This window comes from Mauremys reevesii, linkage group 8 (genome assembly GCF_016161935.1).
Source record: "Mauremys reevesii isolate NIE-2019 linkage group 8, ASM1616193v1, whole genome shotgun sequence".
In the NCBI taxonomy this organism is placed as follows: domain Eukaryota; kingdom Metazoa; phylum Chordata; order Testudines; family Geoemydidae; genus Mauremys; species Mauremys reevesii.
Genome location: NC_052630.1, coordinates 99,093,732 through 99,114,770, shown reverse-complemented (window position 1 = coordinate 99,114,770; position 21,039 = coordinate 99,093,732). Strand labels below are relative to the sequence as shown.

General features: G+C 45.5%; 1 protein-coding gene and 1 long non-coding RNA gene across 4 annotated transcripts in view; one reads left to right on the top strand and one right to left on the bottom strand.

The window, feature by feature from the left end:
- Nucleotides 1–11,787, bottom strand: part of EPS15 (epidermal growth factor receptor pathway substrate 15) — a 107,412-nt gene extending 95,625 nt beyond the window's left edge. For 2 of the 3 annotated variants that reach the window (XM_039484813.1, XM_039484814.1), the window contains exon 1: nt 11,593–11,787. In XM_039484813.1, the coding sequence (XP_039340747.1) occupies nt 11,593–11,619 (27 nt within the window). In that variant the 5' untranslated portion in view covers nt 11,620–11,787. The remainder of the gene's footprint in view (nt 1–11,592) is intronic. The other variant, XM_039484812.1, reaches the window with a different exon arrangement.
- Nucleotides 11,788–18,463: 6,676 nt separating this feature from the next.
- On the top strand, nt 18,464–20,668 carry LOC120370130. The gene is made up of 3 exons (XR_005583637.1): nt 18,464–18,477; nt 19,012–19,121; nt 20,551–20,668. It is a non-coding gene; the product is annotated as an uncharacterized LOC120370130 (long non-coding RNA).
- The last annotated feature ends 371 nt before the right edge of the window (nt 20,669–21,039 follow it).

Here is a 21,039-nt window from a genome sequence, read left to right as displayed (position 1 = left end):
AAGCCAGTATTTGAGGCCTTGCTGGGTTGTTTCCATTGGAAGGATAAATTGATTAAAAGAGTAAAGGATTTATTTAGTGCACTGCTGTTTATTGGGGAACAATGTATGCAAAGTCCACTTTTCCTGACCACAGTAGAAACAGATGACTGGAGGAAGTTTCCTTGTTCAGAAATCCCACTATTGGGGACCAACTATGATATCCCAGAAAGTGAGGCTCAGGAATCAAAACGAATAGAAATAGACAACTGGAGAACACTATATAAATCAAAATGACTGAGTTACTAAGCAAACTATTTGGAAAGTATGCTTATTTACTGACATATTAACATTTGAATATTTGTTGTGTTTTTTCCCCGTAACCCAACTATTTGTAGCAAGGGTTGAATTCAGACCACTGGGTTTGGATTGAAAGCGTTGGAAGCAATAGTCAGAGTTGTCACCCAGTATCACTCTACCTCAGATCTTTTTATGGCCAGGTGCCTCATTAGGATTTAAGTTAGATTCCTTGAGTCAGTTTTAAACTGACTCAGGAAATGTAAGACAAAAGGATGTTGCTAGACTGACTTCTTTAAGAAATGTTTTTAGAACATTGGTGTTGTTAGATCATTGATGTTATTTACTATGAATTTCTTTTCCCACTTAATCTGCTAGCAAATATCTAACAAGGGACACCATGTTCAAGCAATTTATAAACTGTTTGTTAATTCTATCAGCTTGATGAGTGCTTTCCTAGTTTATTTCTGCACTAATGCTCAGAGAACTTCACTGCTGTGAGATTTGAAAATGTTTACAAAAGTGTATTATTTTTATTACTGTAGCACCTAGGAGCCCTAGTCATAGACCAGGACCCCGCTGTTACATGTTGTACAAAACACAGTCCCTGCCTCAAGGGAGTTACAGTGCAAGTACAAAACAAGAAACAGATGGAGACAGATAGATGGGGAGAACAGGTAAACAATGAGACAATACTGGTCAGCATGACAGGTGGGTAGAGAGGTTAGTACTATATTCTCTATTAACATAAATAACGTACAAAGTTTTCACTATTCCACACTGATCACAGCTAAATTGGATCTTTCTTGCTAGCTGCAGCTAAAAAATGTGGTGTTATACTTGTAGTCCATATAGGATACTCTCCAGTCAAAGACACCTAGTTTCAAGCACACAGCTTAAAATGTTGCCTGTAAAGATTTGAAATACCCCATTGTCAGAATGAGTACGCCTAAAATCTGGGTGGCTACATTTGTGTTGCTTCAAGTAAAGATTTTATAATACAGAGACATTCCTCTTAATAATCTTAATACCTCATTCAGGTAAAATCCCCAGGAACCCTAAAATAGTTTGCAAATACAACCAAATTAAAATTACAAACAAAATTCTGGAACAAAACTATCTGGCGACTGCAAAGAAGAAATAAAAACCACAAAACTGAAAGTGTTTTAAGGCATCAAGTCTACATTTGTCTTTCCTGTCCCATCTCCCCTTCCTCTCCCCCAAGAGAGGAACCATTAATCTGCCACCAAGATGCACTACAAAACAATGTCATACTTCTGTTCAGCAAAACACTATTCCAGCCAAACCTATCATTGTTAGTCTTGGACAGGAAACACATGCATGTTCAGGTCATGGAATTACAAACACTTTACAAACTCAAAATAATTTTTTCATTCAACACTCATAGTACAAGCCAATAAAAATTTTCTCTAGATTTCCGATTTTGGGGCTCATTTTCATTATATCAGTACAACCACAGAAAATGGAATTTCCTGTGAAAGTGGATAGTTTGGAAGACAGTTTCATTTACTGGCAACAGACTTCATAGTTTTCCCATAAAAGAATACTGAGCAAAAAGGCGAGTGTAACAGATGATGACCTGTGTACTGTAGCTTTTTCCTTGTGTCAATATATCATAAAGAGTATTTTTTAATTCTCCAGTGCCAGTTAGGAATTTTGCCGGGTAACACTTCTTCACTTTACTGGAATTGGCACATACAGTTGCAGAGTGGAAACTGTGGACTCATTTTCAGTGTGAATAGTCAGATTCCACAGTACATAAAAAATTAAAATATACCATTGTAAATTCCATTAAAAATTAATTACTTTAACATTAACATCTGTTCCAGTAATTACCCTGCAAAGATTACAGTTTGCGTTGAGAATGTCTGGCCCTTACAGAGTCCTAACCTAGGAAATGAAGGCCAGCTTTATAGCCATCTGTCTCTTTGTCTTTCTGGCTTCAGTCAATCAGTCCATTATATCCTTTCATGTTTTTAATCCATCACCATCACCCCCACGATTACATAGGGGTGTATTTTAAGTCATTAAAACAGTTTTTCCCCTTTGGCCTCTGTCTAACAGGAAGTAAAGGAACACCAACACCATCTACCCATGAAAAGAGAGAAGAAACCAAACAAGCTAATATTTTGCAGTTTTCTCCATCTATCTCAATGCGAGACTGAAATACTATATTCTGCCTCCATGTGAAGGCATGCGAGATTAATATTAGTACTTCCAGACCCACATCCCAAGATTGCATAATCTAGAAATGAGCAAACACTACTTACTTTTCCCAGTGCTGAAAGAGACCCAGAACACTCAAGTAGTATTCCCTAAAGAACAATGAGTGCGCCAGCTCTCCATTTATGTGATGTAGGGGAAAAGTGGAAGAAAGAACCAGCTCTGCAGTCAGTTTCTCTGTCCTTTCCATGGGGCTCCATTTTAAGCTTCAGGAAAGAGATTTGATATACTAGTCTTCTGAATTAACCTCTCAGTGGCTCTCCCCCTTGAGATATCTTTTCCACAGTGGTGGTTTGTTCAGGCATTGTGATGCACTGATTAATTAAGCTCATTGATACAAGTGAAGGACATACGAAAACTGAGGCATCTTCACCCAAAATTAACTGCAAGTCCAAAAAAATCAGTTTTAAAGAGTATTTACACTCTATTGGGTTTCTCTAGTACAACTCTGTACAGGTTTATAGAACTGAGGGGGGGGGGGAGAACATTACGTCAGCCTCCCTCTCTCTCTTTGGCAACGCAGGACAGTTCTCTATTCTATTGTTTTGCACTGTAGTTTGAAGTGTTTAAAGATAAAAGGTTTCCCATCACTTCCCTTACCCTATACCATAGCCAAGTACAGCTCAGCTTCAGGATGTTTTTCTTGATTTTCAGCCTAAAATTTTCCCTTCCTAATTTCATCCTATTAAGCCTAGTTAAACCCCCTTTTTATAATGCTACACAATTCCATTTTGCCTGCAACTCTTATAATATTCAAATATTTGTACAGGGTTCTTCAGACTTCAGGTGCTTGTAGGAAAGGCCAAGTATTTAAATGTGTGGCTTGGATAAAGTCTGGAGAACACTGTACAAATATCTGAAGGACTGGCTTTTATTGCTGTCATATGACAGACAACTCATGTCTAGTTTGCTGTCCACTATCATCTCAGAGACTTTGTATACATCAGGGGGAAAAAATGTTGTTTTGTTTTTTTTGTATCAGTGAAGCCCTATCAGTGGTAGAAACAGGGGACTGTATTGTAGACTAGGGTAGGCCATTTTCCCCACCCTCACAATGTTCTTGAATCCTGTGTAGGCTTAGGGAAAGGGAGCTTAATATTTTTGCTTTCCATGTTTGTCTTGAATTAATTTTTCCTAAATATATTCACTCGCATTTTTCTAATCAGAGTCTCATTTTATTTTCTGCCCATTTCTTTAATTTTTATGCTATATACAAAAGGGTAAAAAAAAAAGTTACAGTGGAATCCTCTTATAGGCCAGAGGTAATTCTCAACATCAAACCAATCCAGAAAACTTTATTTAAAATGAAGATTCACTATAACCTTAACAATGTCAATATATACAGTGCATTTAAAAGATTTGAAACTTTCATTCTACTTCACTATAACTCAACTGTACACCTACTGAATAATACACTAGAGCATTTCTACAACTGAATTTAGACCGTGTAATGACATTCTTCATCTCCTATGCAAGTTAACCATGTTTTGATTTCTTGTTATGCAATCCCTCATCCATATCACCACAATAATCAATGCTGGACTATAAAGCCTACCTAAAATGAAAAAGCGGGCTAAATGTTACTTAATATTGAGTTCTAAAGTTTTCAATATTGTTTTCAGGGATTAAAGTAAGGGGTGTGTTGATGAGCACAGCTCCTGCTCACTAAAAGCAGACAGCTCCCTCTCCTCTTTGGCTGATGTAGCAACTTGCTCTCCTGTTTCAATCTCCTTTAAGTGGCTATTTTATCCTCTAATGGTGGGGGGGGGGGAAACCTTAGAGATTTGCATAGTTTTCCACAGTGTACACAGAACACTTTCACCGAGAGACGAACTGCAGGGGTTCTCCCTTACTCTTGCCAAAAATGACAGAGTCTTAACGTCAGATAAAAAAATTCAGAATTTTGTTTTACTCATTTTGCAGATTTATTGGGTATATGAGAGACATGGCTGAGAGTTATACAGAAAAAGGAAGTTGACTGGTTAGCTTTACCTCAGGTGCATGTTGCCGCATAGCTCAGGGGTGGCCAACCTGTGGCTCTGGAGCCATATACAGCTCTTCAGAAGTTAATATGCGGCTCCTTGTACAGGCACCGACTCCAGGGCTGGAGCTACAGGCGCCAACTTTCCAATGTGCTAGGGGGTGCTCACTGCTCAACCCCTGGCTCTCCCACAGGCCCTGCCCCCACTCCACCCCTTCCCACCCTCTCCCCTGAGCCTACCATGCCTTCACTCTTTCCCCCCCCCCCCCCCGAAGCCTCCTGCATGCCATGAAACAGCTGATCTGGAGGTGCGGGGATGGAGGGGGAGGCGCTGATCGACAGGGCTGCCAGTGAGCGGGAGGCGCTGAGAGCGGTGGGGGACGGAGGGGTGGAGCTGCTGACATATTACTGTGGCTCTTTGGCAATGTACATTGGTAAATTCTGGCTTCTTCTCAGGCTCAGGTTAGCCATCCCTGGCATAGCTAGTTTGTTGAATTATATTAACATGAAACCTATTGCTTATGTGTTCCAACAGTCAAGGGTATCCAAGGGTTCTATAATTACACATCCAGGTTTGTACTCAGCAAGACTATCCAGAGACCTGCTTTATGCTACAAAGTGTATGTATAATTATAGATGCAATAGTGACACCATACTTAATTTTATACTGAGATTTGCACTTGAAGTAGGACAAAATCTCGCTTCACATCATAATGGAATATAGTCTCCAAAATTGGCACAATACAGGACAATCACATTTTCCATGTCATTTTTAAAAGAAAAATATTTACTAAGTTCTGCAAAGGAAACATTAGAAAGTGCTTCCTTTTTAAAATGTTGCCCTCCCCCGCACACACACATTTGTGTTTCTCTAGCTAAATAACCAGTTCCGACCCACTCCAAGTTTCCTCCTCTCTCTCTTCCTCTCCTCCCATTCCCAGAGAGACACCACACATAGGACACTGTTTAAACTTTAACTTAAACAGTGGCCTTACTTTTCGAAAGTAGTAATCTTTGAGTCCCCATCCTAGGACACCTGAAAGAGGCCTGATTCTCAGAGGGTAGGAGCTCAGAACTTTCTGAATATCTTTAAGGTTACTTACCCCAAAATTGGAGGTCCCCAAATCATTAGTCACTTCTGAAAGCTTAGGCCAAAACATTACTGCCCTTATTTGTCATGATCCTGATATGAGTTTTGAGAAAACTAGATAGGTGTATCAAATTACTTTTGTTTTCTGACATCTATAGCTTAGCTCCCCAACTACGTGCAAAAAAGGAACAATAGTTCTGAATCAGTGGAAATGTCCGAACCAGCTCTATCCTTGATTTAACCAGCTGTGCTCTGCACATGGTGAACCAAAGAGGCATGCTGGGCAGTGAGGTATTCTGGGATGGGCAGGAGGGGGAAAGCGTGTGACAAAAGGAGACAGGCTGTTAGGTGACAAACCCAAGGTGGGGAACAGTGTGTAGAGAGAGCTAAACAGATCTGGGCATTAAATATGGAATACAGAATGCTTCACCTCGAAATCATTGATTCAAAGCAAAACCTTGTCACTCGTGCTTTCAGAGTTTACATTAAATTCGATTTTAGTTTCAGTTCTTAGCATCCACATCATTAACACCAACATCACAATTATCACATTTTGCTAGTTTCAGTGGAGAAACCAAGAACTGAATGGGCCATACGGGCCCCTAAAACAGGAGTTTCAAGTTAAGGCACATTGCTGGAAGTAGTGCAACTGCCACTATCCGTAACATTTTTGTTATGCAATTGGAGGGCTTACTTTGACTGTCAATCCAACATTAAATTCTCTCTCTCTCTCTCTCTCACACACACACACAGTTTTACCCTGTGCACATCTTTACAGAAAGCAAAGTAATATGAACAAGGCTTATCTATCTATAAGCACTCTCCCCCCCAACCACAGAGTGTCTGTATATTTAAAAAAAACGTACCCTGGGACAATAAAAAGAACAAACCTGGATCATGGCAAACCTGGGTCTCACAGCCATGATTAAAGTTTGCCTTTTCACAGCAGAGTAAGACAGTTTTGCTGAACTAGTCATTTGTACACCTGCTATAAAGAGCAACTGTTTTAAAAACTTAATGCTTTCAGGTCATCAAAAAAAAGTAAAACTTATTCTGAATTGCACTTAGACCTTTGATCTTTCTTTGCAAGTTATTCCTTCGAGACCCCCACATCATTAACATTTATATATTGTGCCCTAAAGAACCAGTAAGAGACTCCATCTGCAAGTCAGCTGCAGTGAGGGAACGAGCACACTTGAATCCACAGAGAGCTTCCTTCTCATGCCCCTCACAAAAAAAAACAAAAAAAAAAAACTCAGAATGCAAGGCAAGCATGTAGGTCAGCTGTTTACATGTAGGCCAGTTCTGTATAAACAAAACACATTCCAGAATTTATTTTACGCTCCAAACTATATTCACAGTGTTCTTATTAGAAATATATCCATGCGCTCTGCAGGTATTTTATTACTATTTCTGAATTACTCTGACTTTGCAGTGCTTTTTTTCCCTTTATGTATTTAACAGCTGAAATTGATATTTTTTCCACAACCTAGCTTAGGTTTTTAGTTACATAACAGATTGCATTTTGGTGTCTAACTCAGAGTGACAAGTATGTTATTTAATTGCTGGGAAATGTTGTTTAAATATTGTAACTGCACTTTATTAACACCAAGGATGGAAAATTCTGAGATGCTACGGATGCTAAACCACTTGAGAATAGCCTGGTTTCAGTTTGTGGTCAGTGTAACCGGGAAGTTGGATGTTCCCAATCTATGGGTGGGGGGAAGATATATAGGTACTCTGGATTATACTTACATTAACTAGATATTGTCCTCATTGCTCTCTCATGTACATTGCATGTGTTTTGTATATTTTTTGGTTTCTTGATCTCTCATTTCATTACACTGCAATTTTGTGTAAGATGTTTAAAAAAAAAAGAATAAACTCAGCCATGACATTGTAGCATCTCATATATAGGATTGCCCTCACAATACTATAGTTTATGGTCTGTCAGCACTTCTTGTATACCTCCTAAATTCCTGGGTTTAAATCTGCATTGAAGAAACTTGTTCTGGTTAAAAATGTGATGAACTCAGAACCTCGTTTAATGCAAAAAACAAAACAACAAAAAACTTGTCAAATAAAACTGATGCCAACAATTAAGCTGAGTAAACCTATACCTGCTATTTGTACTATATAAGAATCCAAGAGACTGAAAAAAAGTTAGCCCCAAAGTCCTCTCATAATCCATCACATTTCTATTCAAAATTTTACTTCCTGATAACTAGAAGTACATAAACTCTATAGCCAAACAATCACATTGTATGTACAGAAGGACAGAGGAACTATATAAGCAATCACACTACATGACGTGGTTATAATGTACACCACGTACATATCTCTTTTTTGCCAAAAGCCACAAGGCCCTATGCCTTCAGCCACACAAGAACTGGAGTTTCTTTTATAACCCTTCCTTGAGACATTCTTAAGTCAGTGTCTGAACAATTCTTCTGTCTCCATTCTTCATGTAAACTTTTTTGGTACCTGAAATATATCAAAAATTTTTAAAGTAAAACAACACTTCAGGAGGGCAGTTTCACTTGATATCTACACATCTTCTCTAGTGACTTTACAGCGCTTGATTTCAGCTTCCCAACATAACTGAACTGTGAGCATCCAGTGAATTCACACATTCCCATCATAATCTCTTGCTTTCATGACAGAGCTTGCTTTCCTTCCTAAGCGTATCCAACTGTGCAGTTAGAATGAGAAAACTACAAAGCTGAGCAGTTCTGCTACACTACGCACACATGAGCAGACCAAAAAAAAAAAAAAGGCTAGTAATGCTAAGCACATGTTGGTATTTATCAGCACTGGTAAATGAATGAACAACATTTATAGGAGACTTTAAAGCTCTCCTAGCTAAACAAAACAACTGCATCCTCTGTACTGAATAGCATGTCTGACCCCTAATAAGTGTGCTTCAGAATTACAAGAATATAAATTTCTCACTGACAAAATAAAGAGAAGCCAAGTAGTTCCAATACATATCTTATTCAGTAGGAACTCTAGGGAATAAGTGTCTCAACAGTATTCATTACTCCATACAAGGGCTTCCAAATATTGGAAATCCTCAACAGTATCAGGCAATAAATTTAGAAGATGAAAACATTAGTGAGAAGTTTGTCTAAACCCTGAAAGGTGCCAAACTTCTCAAAGCTCGAATGCTCTCATCAGGTTAGTCCTTTATCTCCTCTAGCTATCCACATTCAACTAGTATACAACACAGATACCACCACTTCAAATACCCCCAGATCAAAAGGCACAACTGCTTCCAACCATTTCACTCTGAAGTGAACAGTCCAACAACATCTTGCTATCTTTGTAAATAAAATATAGTTCATAAGAAGAAATAGGCATTTCAGGTCAATCCCCCTAGAGAGTTTACTCTTCAGTAACATGCTCATGTTCTTATCTGAATTTAAAGAACACTTAAGATGATATTTCAACTTATCAATGTCAATACTTTTATACCACCCTTTAAAGGTCTAATACTCTCAAGCTACCTGCTAATTGCTTGGAGAGGAGTTGGAACAGCTTGAAAACAAAGAAGAAATTAATAAATGAGGTCAGCTTCAGAGATCGGTCCATGCTTGAAAGGTAAGGCACAATTACCTAAACCATATGATCCAGTCACTGCCTCCCCCCCTCACACCCTGTTGAATCAAGGGTTGTTACATGCCTTGAAAATCAGTGGAAAATGCTAATTTTGAACATGTTCCATGTGCCATTTCACAAGCCAAAGAGCAGCCTTTTTTAAAGGTTGAAATGCTACAACGCAAATCTCTTGCCTACAATATATGTTTATTGCTGTCATATTGCTAAAGGAAAACAACTCACCAAGAATTAAAGGCACGTAACTGCTACTTTCTCTGTGGTTTAGGCATACATAGGCCTGTCACACCATCTCTCCACAATTCTGCGAGCAAGATGGATTTTAAGAGCCTACCGCTTCCAAGAACTGAGCGATATGCATGGAGTGACACCTGTAGACCAATACACTGGGTCTAATTTTATGCCATGGAGCAGTCTGAAGGGCCTCAGGTTATCATTACTGAACTACATGGACAACTGTCATAACTCAAGGGAGTATTCTACTGTAGAGTCACTTCAGTACAAGAGCCACCACCCCTCTGACTCCTGCAATGAGGAACAGCCTTCCTTCCTCCCCATGTTCTCAAGCTTCGGCCCTGGACCCCAGCAAGTCTAACGCCAGCCCTGGTGACCCCATTAAAACGGGATCATAACCCACAGTCTGAGAACAACTTTAGTTCATCAAATTGTCATCACTTTCCATGTTTCAGATGAAGATACAAATCCCCCAATCACATACATCATCCCCCCTCCTATTATTGTTCCCAATGTTCAATGCTTCAACTTTATTCTCTATAGCAGGGGTTCTCAACCTTTTTCCTTTTCAGTCCCCCCGGCCCCAATCCCATAAAAACTTCACAACCCACTTGTGCCACCACTGTTTTTCTGCATATTAAAGCCAGGACCAGAGTCAGGGGGTAGCAAAAAAGATAACTCCGCAGGGCCCCATGCCACAGGGGGACCCTATTAAGCTAAGCTGCTCATGCTGCAGCTTCAGCCCCAGTTGGTGGGATTTGGGGCCCCGGGCTTCGGCTTTCTGACCTGGGCCTCAGCAAGTCTAAGGCTGGACCTGTTTGGTGGGCCCCCGAAGCCTACTCGCGGCCTCCCAGGGACCCCCAAAGCCCTGGTTGAGAACCACTGCTCTACAGAGTCCTTTCAGACCGGATCAATGCAAACCAGACCATGCACTGCACAGTGTAATCCACATCTAGGGCAGTGCTTCAGGGAGAGCCAGTGTGGTCCAGGGGTTACAGAGATGGGTCTGGGGTGCAACAAGGCACAGGAGTTACAGGAGACAGAAGACATGGGTTACCTTGGGTTCCCGGGGAAAGGGCATAGCAGAACAGGGGTTACAGGGGAGTATGGCACAGTGCCAGGGGCTACCAGAGGGTGCAGTGGAACTGGGATTACAGGAGACAGAAGACATGGGTTACCTTGGGTTCCCGGGGAAAGGCATAGCAGAACAGGGGTTACCGGAGTATGGCACAGTGCCAGGGACTACCAGAAGGCGCGGTGGGACGAGGGTTACCGGGAGGGACGGGCGCAGAGGCACGCCAGAGGGCACGGGGGTTACCGGAGGATTACCGGGAGGGGTGGGCGCAGGGGTTACCGGAGGGCGCAGTGGGACGGGCGCAGGCGTTACCAGAGAGCCCGGTGGGACTGGGGTTACCGGGAGGGGGTTACCAGAGGACACAGCGAGCATGGGGGTTACCGGAGGATTACCGGGAGGGGTGGGCGCAGGGGTTACCGGAGGGCGCAGTGGGACGGGCACAGGCGTTACCAGAGGGCGCGGTGGGACGGGGGTTACCGGACGGGACAGAGATTATTAAGAGTTACCGGGAGGGGGTTACCGGAGGATTACCGGCAGGACGGGCACAAGGGCTACCAGAGGGCGCGGCGGGCACATGGGTTACCGGGACGGACGGGCACAGGGGCTACCAGAGGGCGCGGCGGGACGGGGGTTACTAGGGGTTACCGGGCGGGACAGGGGTTATTAAGAGTTACCGGGAGGGGGTTACCGGAGGGCGCGGCGGGCACGGGGGCTACCGGAGGGCGTGGTGGGACGGGGGTTCCCGGGAGGGAGGGGCGCGGGGGCTACCGGAGGGCGCGGTGGGACTGGGGTTACCGGGAGGGGGTTACCAGAGGACACAGCGAGCATGGGGGTTACCGGAGGGTTACCGGCGGGACGGGCACAGGGGCTACCGGAAGGCGCGGTGGGACGGGGGTTACCAGGGGTTACCGGGCGGGACAGGGGTTATTAAGAGTTACCGGGAGGGGGTTACCGGAGGGCGCGGCGGGCACGGGGGCTAGCGCCGCGAGGGGCACTGCAGGCCTCGGCCCCCGCGGGGGAAGGCTCCCGTGGCTCGGCAGGGCGAGTCCCGAGCGGCCGGGGCGGGCCGGGGGCACTCACCTGGGTCAGCGAGAGATGGGAGGCCATGCTGCTTCCATCATGCACCGGCCGGGCAGCAGGAAGAAGCCGGAGCCGACGCGGGGCCCGGACACTCACTCGCCAACTTCAGCAACTTCCCGATCCTGAGCCAGGCCCCGCCCGCAGCAAAACCCGGCGCCGGATCCCGCCCCCTGACTCGGCGCCTCCATCCAGCCCTCAGCACGGCGCGGCTGCAGCAAAACCCGGCGCCGGATCCCGCCCCCTGACTCGGCGCCTCCATCCAGCCCTCAGCACGGCGCGGCTGCAGCAAAACCCGGCGCCGGATCCCGCCCCCTGACTCGGCGCCTCCATCCAGCCCTCAGCACGGCGCGGCTGCAGCAAAACCCGGCGCCGGATCCCGCCCCCTGACTCGGCCCCTCCATCCAGCCCTCAGCACGGCGCGGCTGCAGCAAAACCCGGCGCCGGATCCCGCCCCCTGACTCGGCGCCTCCATCCAGCCCTCAGCACGGCGCGGCTGCAGCAAAACCCGGCGCCGGATCTGGCTCCTACCCCCGACCTGGAGCCTCCAGCCCTCAGCACTTGGGCAGCTGCCTCTAAACCGGGAGCTGGAGTATTTGACTTGGATCATAGACTATCAGGGTTGGAAGGGACCTCAGGAGGCAGGGGCAGCTCTATGGTTTTTGACACCCCAAGCACGGCAGTCAGGGAGCCTTCGGCGGTGTTTCTGCGGGAGGTCTGCCCCGGTCACGCGGATTCGGCAGCAGTTCTGCAGGTGATCTGCCGGTCCCGCACCTTCGGCGTACCCGCCGCCGAATTACCGCAGAAACTACGGCACTGGCGGGCCTCCCCCAGTAACGGTGCCAAAGGCGGACTGACTGCCACCCTCACAGCGACCGGCAGGCCGCCCCCCATGGCTTGCCACCCCAGGCACGTGCAGGGACGCCCAGAGGATTCAGGGGGCCTGGGGCAAAGCAATTTCGGGGGCCCCTTCCATAACAAAAAAGTTGCAATACTATAGAATACTATATTCTTGTGGGGGCCCCTGCTGGGCCTGGGGCAAATTGCCCCACTTGCCCCCGCCCCCCGGGCAGCCCTGGGCACGTGCTTGCTGCGCAGGTGCCTGGAGCCGCCCCTGTCAGGAGATCATCTAGTCCAACCGCCTGCTCAAAGCAGGACCAATCCCCAACTAAATCATCAGCCAGCCTTCCTTCCTTTGTACTTGTAAAATTTGCTGCAGAGAAATCTCCATTGGTCCCATGTTCCTAACCCTCCTTCTGTCTTGGTTATATCCGCCCCTGTTCCCCATGTCCTGGAGAGCTCCCAGTATGGTGCTGGCTTATGTAAGGGCTTCAAAGACTTTAAGGCCGTAAGGGACCATTATGATGGTCTAGTAAGTTGGAGCTCGTACATAAGGCAGGCTGTAAACTTAACAGAACCAGGAGAAAATCACTGGAGGCTCCAATGCAAAGTGCTGGTGTGAAGAATCCCACCCACACACTCATCATCAACAAACATAGTCTTCGAGTTCATAAGAACATAAGAACGGCCGTACTGGGTCAGACCAAAGGTCCATCTAGCCCAGTATCTGTCTACCGACAGTGGCCAATGCCAGGTGCCCCAGAGGGAGTGAACCTAACAGGCAATGATCAAGTGATCTCTCTCTTGCCATCCATCTCCATCCTCTGACAAACAGAGGCTAGGGACACCTACCTACCTCTTTCTTTCTCCCTCTGTCCCTCACCTGCAGGAAATGAGGTACCTCTGTGCATGCCCTCCCTCAAATCCTGGGGGCATACAAGGGCTGCTCTGTCCTTCACCTGTTGATAACAACAATCCCCAGCAGCAGGGATTGCTAGGGCACAAGGTACTTTTGCTACCATTGCTCATTGTCCCAACAACGGTTATTTAAACAGTTTTCCTGCACTTTTGCACCACCAGAGTGTTGGGACTTTGTTGCAGAGTTCATTCAGTGGGGAGAGGGAATAGAAATAGTTCTTATTTTTAGATTTAACCAAAGATGGATCAGACTCCAATTAAAATTTTTCATACACTCAATGAAGTGAGAGAGAAATACCAAAACCTGCGCTTAACTGCCAGAGGGTTTTCACAGTCCATTTTTCCTTCCTCTGCTCTTTCTTCTATTGCTTTCTCCCTTTTTCTTTCTTCATGTCACTGCCATGCTCATCCCAGCTGTCATACTCCAAATCCCCATCCTATCATTTCTTAACTACTAATCCCAACAGTTTTATTGCAACTGCCTTTCCCAACTGCCTTTCCCAACTGCCAATCCCAAATAGCATTCCCTACTATCATTCCACAGCTGCTAAGTTCCAAATGTCATTCCTAATTGCCATGAAACCTTCAGGTTTCCTCATTCCACTCATTTTATGTTAAAGGGCATCTGCTTGTTGCATCAGAGGAACATACTTTAACTCCATGTAAATATCTTGTTAGGTTTGCACCATCCACTCCTGCACCATCCTGGAAAACTTAGTAATGGATTTGCTGTTTACTTAACCCATAACTATCAACTCTCCCTTGGCACTTCAACATCACTATTGTGTTCCACTGCCTACCCTACAGCAACAGCATTTTACTGTACAGATTTGATGCAACTCAGAGTCACTCAGCATTCTTTTTTGTACAATACCATGTGGGGGGGGGGTTTCAGTCTCGTGTTCATGTGGGCAGGAAGGATCATTTTAGACTAATTTTCCTGCACTCGGATGGGATCAGGGAGCCTGAAATGCACATTTAGATGAATGGAAATGTGGCAATTAAATTTTATTTTCAATACCTTGTGACTAGTATAAGGAAGTCTGCTTCACTGATTTGTCTCAGCCACAGCAACAAGAAGAAGAAACTATTGAGAGAGAGAAGAATGTAGAACACAAACAATGTAATTATCAGTAATTATTCACACAGTTTTGAACACCATCAACCAATGATATATGCTTCCTTGTATTTAACCTTTCTGTACTCCATTCCTCTTGAACAAAGTCCCTAAAAGCATAAGTTATCGCTTTAGTTACCTTGTTTATCCTCTCTTGAGAATAAAGTGGAATGACATCCAAAAATTAGTCTGAAAAGTGAACCGTGAGAATATATTCCTGCAATCAGGGGCGGCTCTAGAAAGTAGGCTGCCCCAAGCAGCGCGGAGCGCTGCGCCGCCCTTCCCCGGTCCCGCGGCGGGTCCCCTCTTCCCGCGGCTCCGGTTGAGCTCCTGCCGACGTGCCTGCAGCAGGTCCACCGGAGCCGCGGGAAGAGGGGACCCGCCGCAGTCTTGCCTGCGGCAGGTCCGCTCGGCCCGGCTCCGTGGACCTGCCGCCGGCATGCCGGCGGGAGCTCCACCGGAGCCAAATGCCGCCCCCCCGGGAAACGGCCGCCCCAAGCGCCTGCTTGGCGCGCTGGGGTCTAGAGCCGCCCCTGCCTGCAATCATCTCAGCTGGAGCCAGCAGTATAGAGCCTGTTTAGTGGTTGGCTGGGAGCCGCACAAGAAAGACTTGGGAGGCCTGATTTTCCATTGATTTACGTATTGGTCTTAATCCTTAGTCTTGTCACAGGAAACACTCACTCTTGCCTCCTCTTGGCTGCTCTGGCAATTAGCTCTTTGCCAGTCTGGCACCCTCTTCTGTCAGTGGTTCACGTGTCCTGCTGCCAGACTAAAAGTCCCTCTCTGTGTGATTCAGGGTGCTCTCTTTTCATGGCTTGGCCTTCCTGGCAATTCACTATAGTCCTCCCCTTCCAGCAGGGGCGGCTCTGTGTTTTTTGCCGCCCCAAGCACAGCAGTCAGGGAGCCTTTGGTGGCGTTTCTGCGGGCGGTTCTGCGGGTGATCTGCCGGTCCTGTGCCTTCATCGGACCTGCCGCTGAATTGCCACCGAAGGCCAAGTGGACCTCCTGCAGAAACACCGCCGAAGGCTGCCTGACTGCTGCCCTCACAGCGACCAGCAGCCCCCTTCAGCTTGCCTCCCCAGGCAGGCGCTTGCTGCACTGGTGCCTGGAGCCGCCCCTGCCTTCCAGGGTACCAAAGTCCCACTGAACAACTGTCCTAGGCAGTCTTCTGCTCCACTGCCTTGTCTGTGCCACTTCCCCAATGGCTAGTAGGGGAACCTGGGTTTGACCACGACTTTTTCAGCCCGGGGGCCCTACTAGCCACTGGGGAAGTCACACAGACTAGGCAGTATAGCGGAAGATTGGCTAGAACTGTCATCCAGTGGGTCAACACCAGTTTAATAATCCCTACTCTGTTTTGAAAAGGCTGCCTGGTGTCACTGCGAATACTTCCTGAGGTGCTTTGATCCTTGAAGAGGGCAAAAATTGTCTGAACAGGAGTCTATCTCAGTTGGACTCGCTGGGCAGAGTTCATGGGTACCTCCAAAGGACTATTTAAAAACAGGGGTGTAGAGGCAGGCCAGGGCATAGCCGAGATGGGGCTGGAGCACATGGTGTTCTGCCCAGTTGTCAGCTGGAACAGCTGTCCATATAGGATCACTTGCTACCACTGTAACTTAGAGCAATCCTTAGGCTGCTCTAAGTTACACAAGGGACAAAATGGCTCCCCTAGGTCAGGGAGGATGGCTTTAAGAGCCACCTTTCCTTCCTTTGGCACAACTGAGGATTTAGCCCATTGTGTAGTCAGTCATTTATACCTGGGCAATGTGAGAGTAAAATGCTACCAGTCTGGTTTGGTAGCATTTTACATCCACTTTAGACTCCCCACCACTCAGGTATATGACTACACAATGTATAAGGCAATGGAGAATGAGGGCCAAGTAGTACTCTACCCTCTCAGAAAGCTTTGAAGTATGCTATAGAGATAAAAATAGGAATCAATTGCTGATCTAAAAACTACAGACTCTGCAGGTATTAGATGTGGAATTTGATACATGGTAGATAATTCAGCAAGAGAGTCAGAATGTCCATGAACTACATGAAGACGCTATTCTATTATTAGGTTGATTCTACAACTTTCCCCATTCAATTTTAATTCTCTTTGTACAATAGATAGCTAGGTTTCCTTTGTTCTATATTAACAACTGCAGCAGGACAGTATACGTTTCCCTATTAGTGGACACTACTGTGTCATCACGTGAAGGACATGGAGACAAGAGTTGGTGTGCTATTGTTTGAGAGTATGAAAGAATTACTCTGTGGGATTTGTTCATGAACACTGCAGTATACACAGGTCTAATCTGCAAAGTTTGGATCCAGATCTGAACATGCCTCGTTTCGGGGAGGGAGAGGCTCTAGTTCTGGTGTTTTGGTTCATGAGTTGTTAGTTTAGGATATACAAATCACCAGTGTATGCACATGCTAACTTTTCACAGGACACACAAAACAAGTGCCTTGAGAATAAAAATTGGTAAGTCAAAGTAACCCAAGGCCTGCATACACTGCCTTTTTTGCACCAATGTAGCTATGCGAACATGGACTGGTACAGACCCCTAGGGTCAGGTGTAAGAAGCGACTTGCATCAGCACAACTTACGCCAACTTGATACCCTGTGCAGCACCAAAGCAACATAGCGGGGAAATGAGAATCAGGTCCCTATGTCCCCATGTATTTTAGCAGTATATTCACGAGTCCCCAAAGAATAGCTTTAATAGTGTTCATGACAGTGTATGATGTCTTCTGGTCTCCCAGGAAGTATTAACTTTAATGACTGTCCTTTGTTTTATGATAGCTTTGTTTATGCCAGCCTCAGGAACCTCATTATTTTTCCAAGGCAACACCTAGATGTTTGGTATGACTGGTCCTGCTCGTTGTGGGCAAAAGGACTATTAAAACTATCTAGCATTCAACAGGCTGGCTGGAAAGATGATTCATTCCTGCCTGCCTGTGTGTGGTATGCTTTACCCAGCTGTATGGATAAACGGAGTCCTTTTAGTGCTCAGCTCCAGAGCAAAAACAGATTAACAACTCTAATACTACAAATACCAATTTTAAAACCTTAAGTATAGATGAAAGAAACAGTTGGGAGTTTCAGTGGGTGTCTCATATAAACAAAGCCGTGATATATCATTATTCTGTAATCATCACTTTTCAGCAGCCTTTTTTCAATACCTTCCCCACCCCACCCCAAAATATTAGCTTGGGCCCAATTCTTCTCTCATTGGGCCAGATGCTGTACCCTTTTATCACACTGAGTAGTATCTTATTTTCAGAGTAGACTACATCAGTGGAACTGCTCACTGTAAGGGTGGCAGAATCTACCCCCATTTAAATCAGTGGCAGTTAGTATTCTTGTCCCATATCTGCAGCTGCATCTCCCCACTCCGCCCCCCCCAAACATGATGTTTAATTTGGGGCCACATGCACACAACCTGCTCAGAAGCCAAAGAGCCATTTCTGGTCACCCGTCAGAAGTCCTGTGTGACTTCTGTCCATGGCAGAGATTTAATTTCCTGTTCTTCCTCTGCTTAGCAAGTTGTATTTTGGCTCCATCTCTGGGTTTTCCAGTCCACATACAATGGTAGCCAGAGGCCACAGAGACTCACAAAAAGATGGGAGGACCGCAATCACTGGAGGGAAGAACCAAGAAGTAGCTGGAGGGATGTTATGGGCACATAGAGAGAGATGTAAGGGAATTTGCTTATAAGTGAGGAGGGCACTGTATTTTTTTAATAGGGCCTCACAAAGCCAAGGGCCAACCCTGTTTTTACTGGGCAAGGACATGTTACCATACTTGAGTTACTGAAGGATTACTTCTGGGGAATGGGGAGGAGAATAATAAAACAATATTAGCTAATACTTTGCACCAAAAGCATCTTTTATCTAAGAGTCACATGACAGGGTGCACCAACCCCACGCTGGGCCACCAAGGGTGGACCATTCATTGTGGGCCCAGGCAACCACACCACCCCTTCCCCTGCTGCGCATGCTCCAGGTGGAGAAGCCACATAAAAGTAGGTAGCCCAGGTCAGTTGGGGCAGGTGATGAAGGAGGAAGGATGTACCTTGCTGATTCCTGTAACACTTCTGGCAGTAGAGCCTGAAGACCTGAACTACTCTCTAGGTGACTCACCGATGGCAGAGACTGCCAGGGACTGCCTGTTCTATGTCCCAACCGAGAGGGAAGTAAGGCCTATAGGTGGTTGGTTGGTTTTGCCCCATCCATGGGTCATAGACTGACTGATATTTTGCCCTGCCCAGAGGACTAACTCCTCAGTGCAGCTGTCTGCCCCAGCCTGGAGGCTGCTGGGCTGTAAACTGTTTGTCTGCTTTGCCCGCCCAGGGGCTGCAGGGCCATAGACAGTTTGTTTGTTTTGCCCTGCCCAGGGGTTGTAGTCTGCTTACTGCTTTGCCCCTCTCCGGGGGCTAATTCTCCAGTGTAACTGCCTGCCCCAGCCCAAAGGCTGCAGGGCCACAAGACTGTTTGTTCGTTTTGCCCAGCCAAAGGGCTCCAGGGCTTCAGATGATTTGTCTGTTTTACCCATCCAGAGACTATGGACTATGTACAGAGTGACTGGGTGCACCAACTGGGCCAATGGGGGTTCCCTGGCTCGACGCATGGAACCCGTCACAGGTCACAAAGCACTTTCCGAGGCTGTGTAAGTAATAATGTCCCATTTTTCAGAGGGGGAAACAGACAATCACAGATGCTGATGAGAAATCGTTCCACATAAGTAACTAGTAGCTGAAAGCCGGTGCTGTCATGTGGGTGGAAATTGTGAAGTCGGGTGTAAAAGCTGAAAATAGGGGCTCTTGTTTCCATGCACTGGTTTGTAGTGAGCCATGTTGCTGCTTGTACAAGTCTCCCAAAGTCTGTGCACAGAGCTGCCCTTGGGCTGGTGGCACAATCATCTCTTACCCCACATAGCTGCTACTCCCACCTTCTCTGATCATCTGTCACATTCCAGCCACCACAGGACCTTTGGAGCCAACATGTCATCTGGTTGTCACAGGGCCCTATGACAATTGACCCTGGTGATATTCTGAACAAAAAGAGCTCTCAGCCATGTCTGTTGCTGTTCCTGTCACTTCACACTGACTCAACATCTATTCTAGGCCTCAGAGTGGTACTCCTGGAAGATTTGTTTGGGTGGTGAAGGAGGGGTCTGGGCACTGCAGAAAGGGCCTGAGTGTGTTTGGGGTTATTGTGTGTGCTGATTGTGTTGTTGTGCAGGCAGTTTTGAAGAGCCATGGCAGTTGGGCCAAGTAATCCACCATCTGTGCAGTCTCCCTCATATAAGCAATGAAATTGTCACATGCAAATTAGCCGTAGAGTAAGGGTGGTGATTGATTGAGTTACCGCTGACCTTACAATCATCTAGGACTCTTGGCATGGTATAGATATATGCCTTACTATAGCTGAAAGCCTGTGCTGTCACTTAGGCATAATTTGCAAAGTCAAAATGGCTGAGAACTTAAAACATTAATGGTAACAGACTGCGACTCCCAGTGATGATTGAACCTGGTGATATTCCAAATGAAAAGGCCTGTTGAAGCTATAACATATCTTTTAGACAGATATCTAGTTATGAGAGTGTATACCCAGCTGATTATGAAAGGAGACATATGATTGACCATTTTGGTAATTCCCCTCTGCTTCAGAAGAGTTAAATTGGTAAGACTGAAACAGTGTGAAAGAAGAAGAGTTTTTCTCCTGTTTATAGATTACTGGCAATACTCAGTATTGACCTGATTGTGTAAGGTACTAAAGCCTAATCCTCAAAAGGAAGTTAGGCGCCTAGTCATTTCAATGCACGTTAAGTGCCAAATTCCTTCTAGGATCTGGGCCTCAGTACCTCCATGTCCTCAACTTCCACTGACTTGGGTACCTGAAAACTCTAAAGATTTTAATTTTTTTGAAATGTTTAATTTCTTGTTTTATATTCAAGTAATCCACTAGTCCTAATAATTCATTGCTAATAACTTAATAGTCTTTGTTAGATACACAGTTAACATATATATAGACCATCTTAACTCCGGTCAGTCTTTCAGTCTAACCTAAAACCAGCTGTCTCCTCCCACTGTCAGCTCCCACACCTGAAGATTCTACGTATCGTCTTTGCATGCCAGTAATACCACACTTCCCTTTGGGGGCTCCATCAATTCAACCTGAGACAACAACATGCTGAGGCATTTGTCACCCAAGAACTTGTTAATGCTGACTGGTAGGGGGAGGGGGAGAAGACAGGAATATCTTGATTCTGGTACGTACAATCTGGTTCATTGATGAATGTCATTTTAGGTCTTAAATAAAAGCTGGAGTCACACTGGTTATTAGTATGTGAAGAGATATGTTTATATACTGATAATGTGGTTTTAATGTCTATATCCAGGCAAGGATAAAAAACAGGTTTTCCTCCAAATAGGAGGTAAGAAATGTCTCTCTCCATCAGAATGTAAATTCAGCACTGGTAAGCTAACATACTGAATGCCCTTTACATATGAAGTCAGAAGATAACAAAGAGATGTGAAGTCAACAGGGAAGGAGGACCCAGGAAAAACAAATCACAGGTGGTT